General features: G+C 43.5%; 1 protein-coding gene across 5 annotated transcripts in view; it reads right to left on the minus strand.

The window, feature by feature from the left end:
* The window catches only part of epb41a (erythrocyte membrane protein band 4.1a), a 76,889-nt gene that overhangs the window by 46,480 nt on the left and 9,206 nt on the right, over window positions 1–21,203 (minus strand). For 3 of the 5 annotated variants that reach the window (XM_029513524.1, XM_029513523.1, XM_029513522.1), the window contains exons 2-13: window positions 18,864–19,183; window positions 17,498–17,755; window positions 17,007–17,111; window positions 16,173–16,215; window positions 15,998–16,073; window positions 15,262–15,480; window positions 14,902–14,989; window positions 13,111–13,263; window positions 12,914–13,011; window positions 12,653–12,828; window positions 7,998–8,245; window positions 7,705–7,779 (exon numbers count right to left, since the gene is read on the minus strand). In XM_029513524.1, the coding sequence (XP_029369384.1) occupies window positions 7,705–7,779; window positions 7,998–8,245; window positions 12,653–12,828; window positions 12,914–13,011; window positions 13,111–13,263; window positions 14,902–14,989; window positions 15,262–15,480; window positions 15,998–16,073; window positions 16,173–16,215; window positions 17,007–17,111; window positions 17,498–17,755; window positions 18,864–19,175 (1,851 nt within the window). In that variant the 5' untranslated portion in view covers window positions 19,176–19,183. The remainder of the gene's footprint in view (window positions 1–7,704; window positions 7,780–7,997; window positions 8,246–12,652; window positions 12,829–12,913; window positions 13,012–13,110; window positions 13,264–14,901; window positions 14,990–15,261; window positions 15,481–15,997; window positions 16,074–16,172; window positions 16,216–17,006; window positions 17,112–17,497; window positions 17,756–18,863; window positions 19,184–21,203) is intronic. The other 2 variants (XM_029513526.1, XM_029513525.1) reach the window with 1 other exon arrangement.

The following is a 21,203-nucleotide window of genomic DNA, read 5'->3' on the forward strand; positions in this document are numbered from 1 at the left end:
CCACGGTGGCTTTTTTCACAAACAGAGAAGCTCCCAGCACTTTTAAACAATAGGTGGCGTCACCGGCGCACATGAGGCTGAAGGCGTCGCTGGCTCTGGTGAGCTTGACTCTCAAATCCACCGCGTTCAAAAGAAGCCTCTCGCTGAAAAATATGTCGGCGTGGAGCGGTCCCAGCAGGTGGACCTCTTTGGACTCGGAGGTAAAAGCGGCTCTCTCACACAGGCCTTTGTTGGGTCCGTTGGTTACCACCACCGAGTCCATAGCACCCGCCGTGTCTTTGTAGAATAACCCGGCGCTGAACTGACTTTTTAAGGCGTCTTCCGAATAGTTTAGTAAGGTTTCTATCACGGCCCTGTAGGGGTGAGTGGCGCTGGATTGCGATATCAATCTGTCTCCCAGAATAACGTCGCATTGAGTAAAAATTGTATTCAACGGGTAATTGATCAGGCCTACGCGGGCGTCGTTGGCCAAGTCCGTACCGTCCGCGTTGGTGATTTTTAACCTCAGGTGCAGCAAGGTGTCGTTCAGATCCAGATATTTGTCACCGTCTCCCGGTATAAAAAATTCTATGGGGCCACCGTCCGTAATCGCGGACAAAGGCAAAACCTCCATATAGAGTTTTTCATCGATAGATAGCTGGGTCATGGGGGCTGAAAATAAATCCAGCTCCACCATACTGCATTCGCTCGATTTGTGGTGTAATAAGGCCATCCTTTATATTTATTTTCCTAATGAAATATATCTCCGGAGCGCGAGTTCCTCCCTTTAGGACGGTTTCTTCCGACTGATTTCTTCTTGGGGCCTCCTTTGCGTTTTTTTACCCTCGGCCTTCCTGAAACAACACGCTCCCCGGGAGGTCTCTTCCTAGGTCTTTTAGCCAAAACCATGATACCTCCAGCGCCCTCTTGAGATCCGGGGCTCTCTCCCCCGCCGCCGCTGGATAATTTACCCACGGTGCGGGTAAACACTTCGGAGGCTATGTTTTTGGCCGCCGTTTTGATGTGAGGTTTAGCGAATGCAAAACCCTTTCTCACCAAAGGCGCTACAAAACGAAATAACTTGCTAAATACAGAGCCTATACCTCTCCCGTACATCACGGGTTTCGTAATAACTCACAAAACGGTGAGGGTCTGTTTTGAGACCCTGAATCTTTTTTTTTTTTTTTTATACACCGGAAAGACTTTTGACGGGCCTGAAATGTAATTTCAACACAGTCTTGCCGAAGGTGAAATCGACGGGTAGGTTTTGATCCGATTTAATCTCTATCCGAATGTTTTCAATGTGGTTCTTGGCCACGGGCAGATAGTAAGTGGGGTTGAAATATTGTGTGACCACGTCTCCGTACGTTCCCTGCACGTCGACGATTCCCAAGAGAGGAGCGTAAGCATCACCCACCACCTGGTGTTGTACCACGTCTGTGTAACAGTAGAGGTGGTACATCCCCGCTTTTATATCCGCGGGATAAGGAGCCGTCTTCGATTCAAACTTGATCCATTCTCCGGGCTTTACACCCAGGATGTAAGCCACGGGCGGAAAACAACGAAGATGAAACTGACCCCCGGCGTGATATTCAAATTTCTTGTGAACGTCGTTAAAGACTAGTTTAACGTCTGATTCGATACGTCTAAGAAACGTATTGAACTCGTCCGCAAATTGCTCGGCGCTTCTGTAATAACCTTCCGTAATTCTTTAACGACGACTCACCGTCTCTTTCTTGGAAGAGCTCGCAACAGCCGTTACCTGCACGTTCTCTTTTCTCTTTATGAGAAGAACAGCCTTCACCTCTTCGTCCGCTTCCTCATCCTCTTTAGGTTTCTTTTTCCAATCAAAGTAGCCCGCGCCTTTTGGTACGTTAAACCAGGTGTGCGGGTATGAAATTTCCGTCAAGGCCACCTGCCACGGGCCCTCTAAATCAATGTGTTGAGGTAAATCCACCTGGAAAACGGCGGCAATATTATTTTTAAAGACGTCGCGGCTGGCGTTGGAGGGAAGGGTGATGTAAAAACCATCGCTAACCGTCCCGTTCATGATTTTTTGTACAATCCGTACGAGGGTTAAGATGAAGTGCGTACACGGACGGCTCGCGGGTTTTGTTTTATACGTTTTTCAGATCGTCGGCTCTGATCCAACTGTTGAATTTTTCGGGCCAATTTTTCCAGCGCACCAAGGCTTGCTTTTCACCCCCCACCACTCTCCTGGCTAAAATTTTTTCCACTCTATAGAGCTTATCGGGAGCCGTCTTTACTTTTTGCAACTCGGCTTCGTAAAAAGTGCCCTCGATAGATTCTCCATCGTAGTCTTTCAGTTTATACACCGGCGGTAGACGCGGTATGCATTCAGACACTGTAAATAGCTCGTCGGTGAAGCTCTGTTCGTATTTTTTATCACACTTTCCCCTCAGTCGGGATATTCTCACCGTGTCCCCCTGTTTCAAGTTCATCTTAAACCTGGCTTTATATCTGAGAGGAAAAGAACCGTACAGGTTTTGAAAAACTCGAGAGGTATTTTCCTCGGTCACCTGCTGAGGGGTCATTTTTATACTTTTATGGTAGCTGTTGTTATAGCTTTTCACCAAATCCTGTAAAACCTCCAAGTATCTACGAGTGTTTTTAGCTGTAAAACACCTCCACATTATAGTTTTCAGCGTGCGGTTAAATCTTTCCACCACCGAAGCTTTCAGATCGCTGGCCGTGGCAAAATGTTTTACCTTGTGTTTCTTCATCAGCCTCTGGAGGTTCTTGTTGAAAAATTCTTTACCAGAGTCCGTTTGTAACTTTTCCGGGGTCCGGCTCTCTTTGAAAACAGATTCAAAAGCCTTTGCAGTCTCCGAGGCGCTTTTATTCTTTAAAACTCTCACGTAGGCCTTTTTGGAAAATACATCTATGACCGTCAAGAGATAACGATAACCGTCGTTGTGCTCGGCCAAAGCCTGCATATCGCAGAGATCGGCCTGAAATTGAACCATCGGTCGTGGCACAAACACTCTATTCCTAGGAAAATTTACTCTCACCGGCTTGTGCAGAGTATAAGCATCCTGCTCTGATAGAAATTCTTTAACTTTTTCCACATTTACTTTTTTACCCGTTTCATCTTGCAAGGCTCTGCGGAGTCTGTCCGCTCCTCCAAAGCTGCCCGGGTGAACCGGGTTATAATATGCTTTTTTCATAACGCTTTTCTCAGACATGTTCACACCAGCGCCTCTCCAGAGTTTATGAAAAAAAATCAGCGAGACTCTACTTTTTTTATTACTACAATTTTTTTATTTTGTATAAAGCATCAGAAATACGTTGCAAATATATGATGGTTCAAAAATACATTGAAAATATATGATGGATCAACACACACACATTATAATATTCAAACATCGAGGCTGTACAGGGCCGTCCTCATCACCGAGGCTCCGATGGTGGTTCTAATAACACAATGCAGCTTCAACAATTCACTCGAGACGTGTGTAGGCACACTGTTTTCTACACGTTGATTTATGACATCTACAATCAAAGCATATATCATAAACAGGTGATCCACGTTGTCATAGTTCATCTCTCTGATCAGTTCACCAAATGCTTCGGGTAATGACCGTTCGTCCGTGAATTGCGAGGCTACCGTGATGAGCAAACCCCACAAGGGTCCAGGGTGACTTCGAACCGAGTCCAGCCTCTTTCTCATTTCATTGACACAAATATCATTTGTTCTGTTTTCAATCACCCCTTCTAAAATATAGACTAACCGGCCGGTAGTCCAGTGATCCTTCAAATGCGCCGTCAGTTTTCCCCCATTGCTTCAACTCTTCTCCGTCGTTCCACAAGGTGAAGGCTTCTTCGATGCTTTTCAACTCCAGAGCGTTTCCTTTTTCAACCAGTTTGTCGTACAGGTCGGCAATTTTCTCCTTCACACGCCTTTTGAATTTCAGATCATCGAGAAAGGCTTCTGCCAGACCTTGGATCCTCTCACCCGACACGTGGATGGAGCGATTTTTCAAGGCCGCGGCGATGGCGGGAACAAATTTAGCCGTCCAAAGTCTCTCGTTCACCTGCTCAAAGTACTTCAGGTAGAAGTAGTCCGGCTCATCCTCCAGACACTCGTGCTCCCTCTGACTGGGGTGGTTGGTGATACAACCGTAGCAGATTTCCGAACGAAAAATGGAGATGACGTGGTTCAGCAGATGAGACACCACGGCTTTCACCGTGTTCAAAAGAACGGCGGACAGCAGTCCATCGGTCACATCCCCTCTCTCCGCCGCGCTTTCCGTTGAAGATTGGCTCGCCTGCGGGGAAGCTGGTGTGTCAGGAGCAATCTGCGTAGCCATCAGGGAAGGTGGTGTGTCAGGAGCAATCTGCGTAGCCGTTGGGGAGTTTGACGGTGTTGCGTGATATCCGATCAACGGATAAGGAGCGATCCGGGTCAGATGTCTTTTCCTGCGAGGCCGCAAAGTCAGCGTCCCAGGAGGACGAGGACTCGGCGGACGGAGCGTTGTGGGTATGAAAGACATGGTTTTATCTTCTCGTTGTCCTCGTTCCTTTTAAAGTATGGATGAGAGGAGTGACTTGCACGCTGTGTTAGAATTGGTCGGGAAGAGAAGGAGGAGGAGGCCGAGGGGTTATTCGTAGACCTATGGCATGGAAGGGGTGGAGTCTAATACACCAGAATTTTTCTCACCAGCAGAATGTCTCTGAAACTCTGACTGCTCGCAAACAGTCTTAATTTTCTCCGTGTATTCCTCCATCACACTCAGCCAGTTCTTGAACGGAATGTGCAAACATCTCTGAAACACTCCGCAGTTCTTGTTGAAATACTCCAACACAAACTCGTCCTCACACCCTTCACTCACCCAACGGGCGGCTCTGTATTACCATCGACCCGACGGGGTGTTTTTGGTCTCCCACACAACGTGGGCTGCAATTCTTTTTTTCGGAGCTCCTGATGAGCCCTCTTCTTCTTTTTTCACACCGTTCACTTTTAAATTTGTTACACCCATCAACGTCAACGCCGACCAGTCTGTTGAGGTGAGTGTCGCTCTCGATCCGCCGGGCTGTAAACCTCATCTTTTTCCAACTGGTAAAAACACATCTCTTGACAGGTATAGTTGAACACATACCCCCAGGCACCGCCGTCCGACAGTCTCCACTCTCTGTGGAGAGCCTCGGGTGCCGGAGTCTGAATCCGACACAAATACGTCACCCGCTTCTTCGGAGCTCCACGTAATTCGTGATAACTCGATACAGGAGTCTCGCAGATCACAGTGTTCGCGGCAGCAGACTCTGATCTCAAGGTGTTTTCAGCCATTTTTTTTTTTTTTTTTTCTTACTCTCGCAAAAGAAAAAACTTTTTCCTTTCAGGGCAACACATGTTCTCCCTCTTAACCCGTCGACCTCTATATGAATCGAGCGCCGTTCTACTCGTCCCCGCCCTCGAATGATCTGATTGGTTGTAACCTCAGGGGTGTGGACACACTAGGGGGCTGGCTACGGACCGATCGGTGGGTGAAAACTTACCTCCTCTCCAGTACAGACCTGAGTACAGAAAGAGAAACACTCTGTCGGAATATCCTCCTCTCCTTTCATTACAACAGAAATTTGAACAACGGACGAAAAATTACACCCTAGTAAGTAACCCCTTCACACGGATAAAACACATGATGGTTGTTTTGAAAAGAAACACTCTGTATCCTCCTCCTCTCCTTTCATTACAACAGAAATTTGAACAACGGACGAAAATTACACCCTACTAAGTAACCCCTTCACACCAATAAAACACATGGTGATTGTTTTGTACTCCCTCTTTGTAAAGAAATACATTTTTAAATACATACTCAATATGGTCCTTTCACTCTAACAAAACACGTCCTCCCTCTTTCACCGTCAACCTCAAAATGAATTTGCTGCCATTTTACTCGACCCCGCCCTCGAATGATCTCATTGGTTGTTACCTCTTCGCCTGGGCGGGGAAAAAGAACCAATCAGATCGTTCAAGGGGCGGGGTTAACTAAGATCAAAGGACCTGTCAAAATTTGACGAGAAGGTGTACATATTACTCTCTAGCATCATCTGATGTGCGATGGACGTCTGATCAGCTGATTTTTTTGTTGCATGGCTGTCCCAGCAAAACTGTCAAGTCTGAGTTTCCATTTTTTGTCAATTTTTTTTATTTTTTCGAGGATGTTGACAACGTACCTTCTGCAGAAGGTGGGCCTGCAGTGTGGTGGTTGTGTGTGCATGGCTTTAGCCTCCAAGCCCACCATGAAGAAACCTATCATAATGGCCAATAAGGGATCTCCCATAGAAAAACCTTCTTTTAGTCTGTATATTTTGTTTTTGAATTGAAAGTATGTGGACTTTGCAATGAAATGAAGGAGTGTGGTTATGTCATAGACTGGGAGGTTTGTACGTTTTCTAAGAGTCTTTACAGAGGCGTTCCTGTACTTTGCACATGGTGATATCAACTGCGGTTTTAATGAATAGTGAAATAACATCATGTGAGATAAATATTTTGTCTTTTTCTACTGTGATGTTTTTGAGTTCTTGTACCAGTTGTTTTGAGGCTATGTCAGATCTCTGCAAAAGAAACAACCATATTATGGATTGGGACAGCATGAGCATCATGGGATCAGAAAACAACAAATATAAGCGCTGGATCAAAGAGGCCATTGAAATCAGGAAACGGATGAGCAACACCATCAACCGCGATGAGGGCGTGTAAATGCTCGCTCACATCTAGGATTCCCTCCACCAGAGACCAACATACGGCAGGAGGTGGGGCTGTCCCGGCAGACATAAAATCAGCTCATCAGATGTCCATCACACGTGAGATGACGCTTCTGAGGAAGACTGCAGACGCAGCCGAAACATGTCAAGGTAAAACAAAAAACTTTACATTGTTGTCTTAAAGAAAAGTCCAACCATGATATTACAAATAGAAGACAATATGAACATTTTTGAACTAAAACAGTAACCAATTTTTGCATTGTATTGTGTATTTCACTTTTTTGACTTAACATTACATGATCACATTAACACGTGGTCAACAGGGCTGCAGGGACCAAGCTGATGTCCATTGCCATTTTCGTCATCTTTTGAGACAGAAGAAACCCTAGTTGGGGAAGGTGGAGCAGAGGAGGATTGAGGGCTGGATCTGACCTTATCTGTACTCTTTTCTGATTGGATGAAACAGTATTGATATTTGTTTGATGATTTATATCTATAATTTATACAGTTGTACATATTCAAATATTATATATTTGATACAATATTATATGAAATGTATGCTTTTCTGCTGAAATAGACAAAGGCCACTGTTACAAAGACATTTTTGCAATGTTTCCAAAGTGTTTCCAAAGTAATTGTGTATGATCCAGATTTTTCTTTTTTTTTTTCTTTCTTTTTCTTTTGTATCGCGCCAAATCATAACAAAGTTACATCAAGGCACTTTACATATAGAGCAGGTCTACACCAAACTCTTTATAAAATTATTTAAAGATTTAAAGAAGATCAAGGAGTCATACTTGAGTAATACATAAGCCTCTGAAGATGTGGTCATTTCTGGTCTGGAGTTCTTTGGGTGTCTGACCTTTGGTACTGAGGTGGAATGTTTCAATGTGGTCTCAGACCTTTGGATATTTAATCCCTCTGTCTGGTTAGTGGTGTCATCACTGGTCCAGCTGGTTGAACACTGCATCATTCTGATCATTGCTCAAGCAAACAAACCTGGCTCTTTTTCTCTCTTTCCCCATTGGTGGTTGTCACAGAGGGGGAGGGCCTCCGCTCTCTCCCGGGCACTGTCTGGCAGCACAGACAAAGCTAACACATCAGGATCAGTTAAACCTTCGGCTAACCACTACAACTTCTACATGGAGCTAATGCTAAAGCTAGCATCTTTTTCATATGTGCTGAGTTTCCCAGTACTTCATCATATACTGTGGTGAGGTACAACGTGATGTGCCAGAGAGAGAGCTCATTCTCTCCTTAACCGGAGGTATTGTGAGGGAGGGAGCCCCTACCTTGATTTCTGGGGTGGACTCTGGTCTGGGACTGTAGCTTTTGCCATGCTCATCTGACTGAGTCTCCTTCTTTACCTCTGCCTTCCTGTCTGCGGAGCAGTGACCTTTAGGTGTCGAGCCATCATGGTGGTCTGAGCGACGCAGGGTGGGCAGCAGAGGTGAAGGGGAAGCCTCCCCAGGAGAGACTGGTGACATAACAGGGGCACTGACTGGACGAGTGGATTTGTTGTCAGGAGTGGACGCCATGGCTGAAGAAGACAGAGAAGAGAGACAAGGACATGTTGGAAATCGTATAATGTATTTCTAAAAAGACTTCTATAAGAAACTTTAATATTATCCAAAGGTTAAACAATCTGTCAACATTATGAACTATAAATTATGTTTATTTTCCCGTTACGGCTTCTATTTAATGACACAGGTGGGATCCTACTCAGCTGAGCAAAAAGTCTCATCCAGTCCATTCTGGGTGTCACATGTCACCAATCTCCACCCAGAGGGATCCTGGCCTGAATCACCTCAAACAGGACGATGCAGGACAATTTAAAAGGGCATCCGTTTCATAACAACTAAAATTACATATTTAATCATTTCAATGCTTATACATTTGCAGATGTTTGGATATGTCTACGTGCTTTCAGGTGTTATACATACATATAGTCTGTTTTCTTGTTGTCTATAAATCAATCATCAATATCAACAAATCTTTACACAAAGCTGAAATCATATTACAATGCAGGATTATGTTGCAGCGATATCAATATGCACAATATTCTGTGTAGTCAGGTGAATGGTGTAATGTTGGGAAAAAAAATAGCAAAATCCATTAACAAAGCTTTGTGCATGATAGTTTTTCTTTGCATGACTTTCCTGTCACTTGATATTTTCATAATTTTAGATTTTTACACAGTTTCATATACATTTCCAGTACCTCTGACCCTCCAATATGAGAAATTACCACACATACTACTTTCACTATGTATGTTATTAATAAAGGAAAAAGAGAGCGAGGAAGCGAAGGCAACTGTTAAAGAAAATTATGTAAAAAGATGCAATGCCAGCAACAGGAAAAGAGACAATAATTTCTTCCCAGTACAACAATCCAAGACCCATGTAGAAATGCTGGGTTTCTGCCCAGTGAGAGTTTGGACAGATTTTAATTCAAACACACAGTCACACTCATCTTCTACCGCTTATCCATTTCTAGCTGGGGGGTCTAGTTCAGCGCAGGGTCAACAAAGATGTACAACCACTCACTCAGACCTATGGACAATTTAGAGTCATCAGTTAACCTAAGCATGTCTTTGGACAGTAGGAGGAAACTGGAGTACCCGGAGGAAACCCATGAAAGCACAGGGAGAGAATGTAACCTCCACACAGAAGGATCCGAAGCCGGAAACCAAACCTACAACCTTCTTATTGTGGGGCAACAGCGCTAACTACTATGCTGACGTGGTGCCCGATTTTAATTTAATACACAATGACTTTGTATTGACATGCACAGTCCTTTTCTGATAGGCATAACATGCCTTAGATTCCCTTGATGACTCCCATTTAATACTACAAGAGCTATTGTGGTGGTTTAAACCCTGCATCCTCATCTGCCAGCTGCTGTAAATCAACCTTAAGGATAATTCACAGACTCTCTGCAGTCTTTTGAAAACTCTTGGAATTATTCTTGCCCAACCTCAAAGGAGATAAAGCTTTAGTCTTGTTATAGTCCGAAACGCATTTATGTCATACACTGCAAGCTGGGCACTGCTCAAATGGTGCCAGACAGAAAACAGATTTGCCATTGTGTTTAGGATCCTGCTCTCAGTGGCTCTAAAGCGAAAATTAATTCTAGTCCCTGAAAAGTGGAGGTCTGTCGGGAGTAGCTAAATCCACAGTAGCATTCTGTTGTCAGCACAACAACAACAACAGCAACAACAACAAAAAACAGATGTATGTTGTTACATAATGTTGAGTTCCAGAAGACAGAGCTTGCAGTGGAAAGAAGGCATGAGGGCAAATAATGAGAGAGAGATAAAGAGAGTCTCTAGACAAGAAGCAGTGCCAATAAGAATGGAGTGAGATGAGAGCAGGAGCTTAATATTGGAATAGCAGAACGGAAAAACAAATGCAACACAAGCAGCATTAACTGTGTATTTGTTGTGGGTAGAGGTACTAGAGGTCAGAGGGTCAGAGGTTCGATATCTGGCTTCTCGAGTGAGTTTTTCCTGCTTCAGATACTGAACCCCAGAGTGTCCCTGATGCAAATAGGTTCACCATCAACTTCTCAATTTTCCCACAGTCTGAAGAAAGGAAAATTAGGTTAATGGTGACTTTAATACCCCTGGGTGTGAGTATGAATGCCAGTTTTTTATCAATTTGTCATCCCTGTAATAGGGAGAATTAGGGGTGCTGGCGGGACCTTTCAGCGACTGGCCTGCAAGCCCCTGTCACTGCACTTTGCTGGGGAGCAGGGCCTGGGTGGTAGGCCTCCTGGATTCCCTGGGACCTCCACCCCGCCTGTGGGCCCCTGGACTGCCGCACCACCACATTTGTCTTCACCACACACTTTTTACTATATAATTTCTTACAGGTTTATTTGGGTACACAATATACATCAAACACAAGATTTTAATGCACCACACTGGGGGACGGACCGGGACGGATTCAGGGGGCAATCTGTCAGGGTAGGCTGCAAGACAGCAGTGTAGTTACTACCAGCACCACCTGCCTCCCTTCATTTGTCCATCCTTCCGAATCTTGTCTGTCCTTTGTTCCCTCCTATATTCACTGAGGTGTAGCACTGCCCTCCCTGACACACAAAGGTCATTTCACTCAATAAAGATCAACAAACTAGATTCCGGGGAGGGATGGTGGAGGTCACACACACACACTGAAATAGCAAAAGGGTCAATCTGATAAATAGTTGACACAACTTAAACTATGCTAAACTATGTGGACAAATGCAGACAAAAAAGAAAGAAAGAAAGAAACTGTCCAGTGCTCCATTTCTTCCCAATGTCAGGTGGGATTGGCTAAGGCCCCCAGAAACTCTGCGCATACACTATCCATCTATTTTCTATATGTAAACTCACACAACCACAAGTATTTAAGTTTATATGTTATGTTCTTGCAAATAGGCATCAGTTTTCCCTCTCTTCCAGCTTTGTGTTTGATCTCCACCAGCTCCTGAGGGAAACATCTGGTTCTTAAGGTGCTCCATTAAGTTCAGCAGCTGCTTTCTTGGCTGCTCCTTTCTCCGGTTTGCTGCTCAGCAGTAAGTATAACGTGGGTTTCCAGAGCTTTTTCTGGTGAGAATTATCTGTAGATTCAGGTGATAGTTCAATGTCATCACTTTCACATTGTCACTCAGTAAGATTTACTTATCCTGCACTTATCTATTAGATAAGTGCAGGAGATCAGATAAGAATCCACCACAAAGTTCACAGTAGGAGCCAGTCTGACATTTAGGGGTTTTAGTAGAAGGGCTACTCTCAGAAGAAATATATTTTTTGGAGCTCCTTGAATGCTTACACCATTAGGGAGTCATAAACCAAAAAGGTCTGGACTGAGATGCTCTCTTGGAGGAACACTGGTGGAGAAGGAGCATCGAGCTGAAGGACTGAGTTTAAGTAGATTATACAGATTTAGAGGTCACTCTTAAATCAGCATTAGTGACTTGAACATGATTTGGGTGGCCATGAGTAACCAGTGTAGATGGATTACATGTGCTCTTTTGGGCTCACTACAGAACAGATGCACTGATGCAACATACACAAAATAAGGAGTTGGCTATTGGGTCGGACTAATGTCTGAGGTAGGAAACATGTTTTCGTTGCATTTAAAACTGTACAACCATTAAGAAACCCATTTTAAAAAACAAAGCAGCACTTGATTCTAAACCAGAAAATTCACAATATAAGTAAGTACATTTTACTGACTTTTTAGTTAGGTCTTCACTGAAATCATCAGGAATCACAGATTTACATCTACAGAAGGTAGATGCTTGTTGTAGACTGTCTTTAATAATGGACATTAACTCTGGGTCAGAAAAATAACACCCTTGCTGAGGAGCCCTAAACCTGTATTCTATCTAATGATCATCAGGGGACAACTCAACTGGCTGCAAAAAGGAGTCAGATTGTATTGAAGTTGATGTGAAAATGTCCCTACTTCTGACCCTATTTATTAGCTGAATAGATGTTTTCTTAAGGAGTTTATGGTCTCTGTCTGTAGTTTCAAGTCTTCAATACAGCATGATGTTCATTGTTTAAATGATGCTCCCATTTAGAGGAAAATAAACCATAAAGCAAGGGATGAATTAGAGGGTGTTGTTAGTAAGTGATTGACAGATTGTACCACACAATCAGGAGATAGTACAGAGCAGGTCAGATCCAGCCCTCACTCCTCCTCTACTCCATCTTCTCTAAGTATGGTTTCTTCTGATGATAATAATTAGCAGACAAATTATAAAAGTTAAGTTTTAAAATGGCAACTAACAAACCAATGGGCAATGTCCTAAAGTATTTACACCAGGTGTGAAAGTGCACTAATGGTCGACACTAAATCTCAGATGGAGGGTCTAATCGGGAAAAAAAACATGTTTCTTCGCTAATTCACAGCAGACTGACTACCTATTAGATTGTATAATATATAGGACAAAGTACCTCCATCCAGGCTGCATGAGTTCCTCTTGCTGGATGAGCGCTGGAACAGAGGAGCCGGCCTGTCAATCAGGGAGCTTGCCTGTCTGGTCTGGGCCTGAGTCCTACCACTGTAACGAAACTTGGAGCCCAATGCCAGGAACTTTCTGGGAGTGGTGGCCATCTCAGTGGAGGTCAGCCTGAACACAGAGAACAGACACTGATCTCCCGGTATGATCTGTGTCAGACAGCAGAATGTCCAAAGCTCCTGCATACCACACCGACCTGAAGAAGGTGTGATGCTCTACACACACTTTCCATAGCTTCTTTGCTGCCTTGTAATTGGGTAGTTTGAAGCCAATTGCGCTCTCATACTGCTCCAACTGTTAGATATATCATTTAATTCATATTGATTTCAGAGTCAAACAGGGAAAAACAAATATTACAGGTTGATGAATGTGAGTTTACATGAAAAACTGTACCTCAGATGGTCTGATTTTAATGAAAAAGCTGCTGCGCTTGTAGGAGACCTTAAGGACTTTGGGCCACGGGAAACGGTTGATTCTCAGTTTGTCTTTGTAAACCATCAGACCGCTGGAACAGACACCCAGCATGATGTCTACACCATCCAGATCCTGGGCACGATATCCAAACAGAAACAAGTCTTTCAAAACTTGAGAGAATAAAGAGAGTGACCTGCAGTGAAGAGCTGGATTTGAACTTGGGCTGACAGTAAGCACTCAGCCTTAGGACTCCATCAGCTGATAGAGTGCCAATGATGTCATAGAGTGCATTCATTGAATCATGTGTCTAAATGGTCCAAAGTGCTTTTCAGGACATACATAAAAAATAGAACATAAATATGCAGCATGTCTCTAAAACCATGAACAGAGAGTCCCTGATTCAACTATCAGCCAACCAGACTTTTTCTGCATGTCATTACCCTTCTCTCTCCTCTAATTTCATGTCTGTCTTTATCACACTATCCGCTCACTCACACATTTTCTACCACTTATCTGTTTCTAGTTTGTGGGGGTTGCTGGAGCCAATATCAGCCAGAGTTTCTCACATGGGTAGGGTACACACATGTCTCCAGTCTTTTGTAGCGCCAACCCATAAAGACAGACAGACGAACAACCACTCTCAAGAAAAACACGGGCAATTTTGAGTCACCAGTCAATGAAGACATACATGTCTTTGGAGAAGCTGTTTCACATGCTTAGTTTTGATTCAGGGAGCACTGAGTAAACCTGTCCCACGTGACCTGAGGGGTCTGGAGCTTTGCATCATAAGGTAGCTCAGCAATGACACCATTTAGTGATTTTTGATAAAGATTTTTTGACAAAGAAAAAGACAAATGTCAAACTGGCCAAAACTGAGAGGAAACATTAACCTAAAGCCTTCAAGCTCTGATCTAACCAGCAATGATCAACATTTGTATAGAGCACTGTCTAAAGGCGAATGAATGTCATCAATGCCAGATTCAAGCTACTGCACCTTGAAAATGTCAATAAAGTCTTATTGATAAATGATCTAGTACATTCAGTCACTAAACCAGGGTCTCAGAACTGTCCCTAGAGGACCACTGTGGTAGCACATACCAAGTATTGAAATGTTGACTAATGTATGCGCTACTATCAGCTTAAGGACAAAAGTTACAGTCTTCTGTATTTGGATGTGCAGCATCTGTTTAGGGATGTAGCTCCTTGTTGTGCTGACTATAATCCAGTATGGGGCAGTGTGGTTCTCTAATAGTTCCTGCTTCTATCTTCTTCTTTCTGCTTTTCCCTGTTTGGGGTTGCCAAACCAAGTCAGTTGTATCTGGAACTTGCATGATTTGATATGGCAACAGTGTTACACTGCACCCTCCCCATTTTTCCGGGCTTAGGCCCAGCACAAGAACACCACTGACTTTTTGTGGGTGCTTTGTGGCTAGGGTTTTGAGCCTACGACCCTGAGATTAAGAGTCTCATGCTCTACTGAGTGAGCTAGCCAGGCCTCTTACTGTAATAGTTCATGCTTTTATATTTGGTTTAAATCCCTGCTCTGATGCAAACACATTGACCTGATTTGTGTTTTAAAACCTGACGAGTCACATGTCTTGAAGTTGTTCATGTACGCTTCTGAAAAATACTCACAGATGAAGCTGCATTCATGCCACTTGTTTCATGCAGCTTCAAAGGTTGAATCATATTCACACCTTCATAAGCATCTTCAAAAATAGAAACACTGTAACAGCAGAGTTGCTGAAGAGCTGTAGCTCCCGTACTCACCTTGGCTTGGTGGATGTCCACACCATACATAGACAGTTTCTTTGCATTTTCCAGGAACATCAGGTCTGCCTGGGCAGGAGTCATTGACCTGCCACAACACCACAGCAGGAATCCAACAAAGCCTTTAATTTACTCCAATCAACCAGGGATGAGCCGAAGCACCTCCTTAAAATGTCACAGTAACTAGAGTGTATTCCTTAAAATTAAAGCTGATAAAACATTGCACTGCAAGATACATATTTCTCATATTGATATATGACATATTTAAAAATTACAGCATTTGACTTGTACCAGCACAGTTTTACAAATCAATTTATGTGGCCCTTAAGACTGTGTGTGCGTGTGCATGGGTGTTCTGACTTGTATGTATGGTGCAGCTCCATCATTTTGTCCTCCAGCTCCTTGGTTTGACCTTGAGCCATTTTCATGTCCTTAGCATATTCAGTGCCATGCACCTCAGGGTCATACTCCCCCACCTCTGACTGCAGAGCATAGGAGCCCAGCAAAGCCAGAGTGACAAAGGAACAGGGAAGGCAGCCCTGCAGGATGTCCTTCCGCAGCTGAAGACACAGGAAGTACCTTTAAAGCACAAACAGGGAACATATGTAGTGTGTATGGAAATCCATTTTCATGATAATGAAAATGTGCTGGTCAGTAGAACATATGCTGAGGAAGTCTGGGACATTACAGGAAAGATGACTCAAATGCAAAGCTTGGAAACTGGCAAAATCTAGTGCTTCACAGACAGTTAGTAAAGCAGGTGAGCAAATTCAACAAGGAGAAAGACGGTCAGAATAGACAAACTAAAAAAAAATCTAGAAAGACTCAACACTAAAAACTGCTGTACTGCTGGCACAGAGGATGAAGAAAGGCAAACGAATATGACACAGGTGAAATCATTCAGGGTGGGACTGATAACCACACTGTAGGGAGAGAAAAGAGCAGAATAAAACAGAATATATACAAACAAATAAAATTTGAAACAATAATACAGTGAAAAATAAGAACATAACAGAGCATTTGGAGAAATAAAAATTTATTCACAATGAGATTTGACATAGTAAAATCATGTCAGTAGGTCTGACTCATGAGGTACCTTGTTATGTCTTCAGACAGCTGGGCTGGGTCCGGTGGATAAAATTTAACATTGAAGGTGAAATTGTAGTTGGCACCTAGAGAAAAAATGGCAGTGATGAAATTACTGAAGTATTTTAATGTAAATGTAACATGTTTCCAAAGGAAAAAAAAAAACACAGTAAGTTCAAACTCACCATGTATCTGCCTCCGAATCGCCTTGGTCAGGTCCATCCATATCTGAGAGAGAGAGAGGAAGGAGAAACGTTCGGTCCAATATCTATAAACACCATCGAGGCAAACATTATACTAGAGCTGCCATCTCCATCTTGATGCAACAATAAGGTTGGGATTGTTGAATTGTAGAGTTGCAGACTACAACCAAAATTGTGGCTGTTGAATTTGCAACTATTGCACCACTGCAAGGACAGCTGCTGCAATAGCATTTGTGACAGATGGTAGAAGTGGCTCAGTCAGTTCCTACCTATCAGCAGCTGTTAAAGGTGCTCAGTGAACTGAACATGTCTGTAGTGGAGCATCTTCCTATTTGCTATTTGCCATATTTTGATTCAGTTTTTTGTTGATCAATTGACAATCTTACGAAGGGAACACCACTTATCTTCTAGTTTGGGGTGATAATTTGACACTTAAAAACTAAAACTAAAAACTTGCATTACATCTTGCTATGTCTTTGGATTGACCCCTTTCACCACAGTTTCCTTGGTAAACTATGATGGATAAATTCAGAAAAGAAGCCTCAGGGGAAAGTAGTGAGTTTAATTATGCAAGAATAAATCTGGACAGATTCATTTGCTTTCACTCCCACCCATGCTGGCTTATTCAGATTGTGTTGTAGTCTATGTGAAAATGGTTCTCCTCCCTTGATTTATTAGCTAAGTTTATGATCTGAGTCTCTAGTTTCAAGTCTTCAATACAAATTGCTATTAATTTTTTGATGTTCCCATGTATAGGACAATAGACCTTTAAGGGTGAAGGGTTGCTACTAGTCAGTGACAGTGAGTTCAGCACACCTTCTTGGTAGGGGTTTCCCAGATGGCCAGGCCGTAGTAGTCTTTCTCTAACAGGTTGAGATGGTCACACACCTTCATGAACAGCTCCTGACCTGTGGCATGTTTCTAAAGGGAACACAACATTATAGCTGTGATTAATAATGTGCTGAGCACGACTGAGCTGACGGTGAGCAGTGCCAGTGTTTCCAAAACTCCTTCGTTGTGCTATTTAGCATGTGGTGATGACTTCCTGACTGGTAATTCAGATATAGTGAGGATTGGGTGAGGATTCAGAGGTCATTTGAGATCCTCTGCTCAAAAAGCATCTCTGTGAGGAGTCCATCATTTCAGCTGGTAAAGAGTGGCTCCCTGTGCCTGCTTCAGGGGACAGGAATTATAACTTTGCCCATGATCCCCATAAATATCACACTCAGTTCTTGACCAGCAGGTATCTCTCTTGATTGAGACACCTTATTGATATTTTGATGCAGTGAAATTGAAAAAGCTCTTACATCAAGCTCACACTCATACAGAGTGTCATCCAGCAGGGTGACTTTGATCTGCATGGTCTTGGGTCGGCGTCGTGCTTTTGGAGCCTTGACCTCCTCCTCTGTCATCTTCTCCTCCTTCTCTCCTTTACTCCCTACGTCAGGATCAGGCTCCTTCTCACCCTTCTTTTCCTTGTTCTCCAACGGAACCTCGTCTCCCTTCTCCTGGTCGTTGTCTTTGTCCTTTCCACTTTCCACCTCTTCAGCGTCTTTCTTCTCTACCTGAACAGATTGACAAGCACAATTTGATTATAAAACATTCTACACTTTGTCACAGATATACAGGCTGACTGCTTAAGATGTGGCTCTCTCCTAAGGATTCCCATACCTTCAAATGTTAATGATCAGGGGCCCAATAAATGCTATAAGAACCCATTGCATTTGCAGCTCACCTACAGCTTCTTTCTCTCTCTCACTTCAGCTCAATTGTGACAGAGAGGACCATGATTAATTTTATCTGATATTGCCAAAGGCTGTGTTAATACTCACACACAGGTCTTACTATCACAGTTACATTTGGGATTAAGATTATGTGTGCATCCTGGAGAGATGATTGTGAGAGACATTACCTCACCTCTCAAAGTGGTTTTTGCTTTCAGACTAAAATCTGTAATTCTATCAGTTACAGCCTGTCTGAACAGTGGGTGGATTGTGAGCAGCATGTTAAATGAGTAGCAGCATCTGCACAGGATGTGTTCAAGCACTGCCCTGAGTTGTTGGACAGGTGAGGTTTTGGCAGTGACTAGATGGCTAAAAGTCCAGAAACAATGACTTTAGTTATATAACAAGAGAGGTCAAAAGATGTCTGGACCACCACAGCTATGATTTCCATGCATTTTTTCATAAAATTATCAACCAGTCAATGTAAAAAAAAAAATCAACTATATTTTGTTTTTAATTTATTTTTTTTGTTTGTTGCCTTTATTTACATTCATATTGTGAGTACGAGACACTGGAAACTTGGGGAGGGAGAGAAGCTGATAATCAGTTAGGGGCCCCAGTCTAGATTTGTGCTCCAACAGGTGAACCACTGGGGTCCCTTGAAATGGACCATTTCTCTTATTGTCTGTCTCACACAGCTCACAGCCTCTATCTGGATCCACAAAAATTTACCCTTTTACTAGCATTTATTAACCTAACAGCCTTTTATTGATTATCTTTAGCTCAAACTTGGGGTCAGTGCATTGTCTTGTTTTCATCTACTAGTTTATTTAGCAGCTGCTGATGACTTTTCTCTCCCTCCTAGAATCTATCATAGCCCTATTTTGTTGGTATATAGATGATGTACCAAATGTTGAGGTATTGTCCCCTCTACTGCAGAAATACAGACCTGAGCCTCAGCGCTGTTCACGGAGTACTGATCCACAGCGACCTCTCCCTCTGTCCTCAGTTCAGGTTCAGGGTCAGCTATGGGGGCTTTAGCCTCTTCTTCCTGCTCGTCCTCCTTCCCCCCCCTGTCGCTCTCACACTGTGAGCGCCTTTTCAAAAAGGAGGAGAAGAGGCGGGAGAGGCCGCGGCTGGCAGAGTTGCGGTTCCGAGGCTGAAGCTGCTCCTCCTCTGGTGAGGGTGGCCTGATGTCCTGGCCAGCTTCCTCCTGTTGCCTTGGCTTACTCTGGTGACTCTCCACCTCGTCTGTTGTCATTGCAATAGCTGTGGAAGCAGAAGACCCGATGAATTTTCAGAACATAAACAGCTCTGATCCAAAAAAAAAAGAACAAAAAAACAAGACATTGCCCCTAGTCGACCAATGAGCATTTCCCTGCAACTTAACATCTCCCCTAGCGTGTCCATGCCCCTAGTGATGAGGTCACAACCAATCAGATCATTTGAGGGTGGGTATTAGAAGAAGAGCATCAAAATCTTTTACACGTTGACTGGAGAAGAGGTAGGACGTAATCCTCTGCTGTAGTGAAAGGAGAGGAAACCCCAAAGTGTTGAGAGCAAATATAAAAATAAATAAATATAAATATAAATATAAATATGTATTTAAAAACCAATGAAATTCTCACTACAAGGTAGACAGAGAGGGTTTAATAATCTGAAACTTGTGTTCAGATTGTGTTTTTACAAAGAACCAGTCAGGATGAAATGACTGGTGAGTCTGTCTTCACAATACAAGGTAGACAGAGAGCATTAAATAAGAGTAATTTTAGACTCTTTTAGACTCTCCATGAAGTTTACAAAGAACCAGTCAGGGTGAAATGACTAGTGAGTCTGTCTTTTCATTCCAAGAAAGGACAAGACCCTGACTCTGACATGTTTATTACACTTGGTAAAAAGTTTTGTTTATCTTTGAAGGGTGAAAAAAAAACAACAACAAAAAAACGTCAGGGGAGGGGGCCTGGGAGTATGCTTATCCAATCTTGGACTTGGAGAAGGTATATGACCAGGTTCCCCAGGATATGTTGCGGGAGGTGCTGTGGGAGTATGTGGTGAGGGGGCTGAGGGCTCTGTATTCCTAAAGCAAGCTTTGTCCGGGTTCTCGGCAACAGGTCGGACTTGTTTCAGGTGGGAGTTGGCCTCCGCCAGGGCTCTGCTTTGTCACCAATCCCGTTTGTGACTTTTATGGACAGGATATCGAGGTGTAGTCATGGAGGGGGGGTTGCAGTTCGGGGAGATGAGGGTTACATCCCTGCTTTTTGCGGATGATGTGGTCCTATTGGCTCCATCGGTCTGTGACCTCCAGTGCTCACTGGACAAGTTCGCAGCCGAGTTTAAAGTGGCTGGGATGAGGATCAGGGCCTCTAAATCGGAGGCCATGATTCATAGCAGGAAATGGCATGCGTACTCCGGGTAGGATATGAGTCCTTAACCCAAGTGAAGGAGTTTAAGTATCTTGGGGTCTTGTTCATGAGTGAGGGTAAGATGGAGCATGAGATTGGCTGGAGAATCGTAGCAGCAGGGGCGGTGTTGCGTTTGCTCTACCGCACTGTTGTGATGAAGAGGGAGCTGAGCCAGTCAGAGCTGGCCAATGTGGCTGGAGAAAAGGAAATTTGGGGTTGTCTGCTGGAGCTGCTACCCCCGCGACCCGAATAAGTGGATGAAGATGAATGAATGAATGAATCAACTCTGGTTGTTTTCAACTCTAAAAAAAAACATCTGCCATTACTTCAAACTGCGTACCTGGATTAACCACCCGGGTGAAACAGAGCGAAGCTGATGTCATATCCACCATTGCTTCAGCCGTGTAAATAAAATAAAAATTTAAAAATCAAAAATAATTTGCATAAATTGATGTGTCTTGTAATATTTTTCAGACTATAGGAAGGAGAAGAGAAGGAGGAAGGAACTTGCACTACAGAAGTGGTAGATCAGCGTTCAAAAGAGGCAGATCGCCCTACGGAACCCAATCACCCTACAGAGGAGCCAGATTGTCCTATTCCACGATTGAGCTTTCACTCTCTCCTCACTTCTCTCAGCTTGATTCACCTGCTCCTCCAGTTGTTTCTGACACAGAATTTTTTAATGCCATAGACAGGGCCATACAACTGTGGTGCTGGTGTAGTTTCAGGGGCAGAGCAGGAGAGGGAGCGGGAGAGTGGGGGAGAGTGGGGGAGAGAGAGGAAGGGGTACAGAAGGGGAGAAAGAGAGAGAGAGGAAGGGCTGTAGGCTCTCCAAGGGAAGTGATTAGATTCAACAACATAGAAATAAGACAAATTTAAAATTTCCC

The sequence above is a fragment of the Echeneis naucrates genome, chromosome 11, assembly GCF_900963305.1.
Source record: "Echeneis naucrates chromosome 11, fEcheNa1.1, whole genome shotgun sequence".
Classification (NCBI taxonomy): Eukaryota; Metazoa; Chordata; class Actinopteri; order Carangiformes; family Echeneidae; genus Echeneis; species Echeneis naucrates.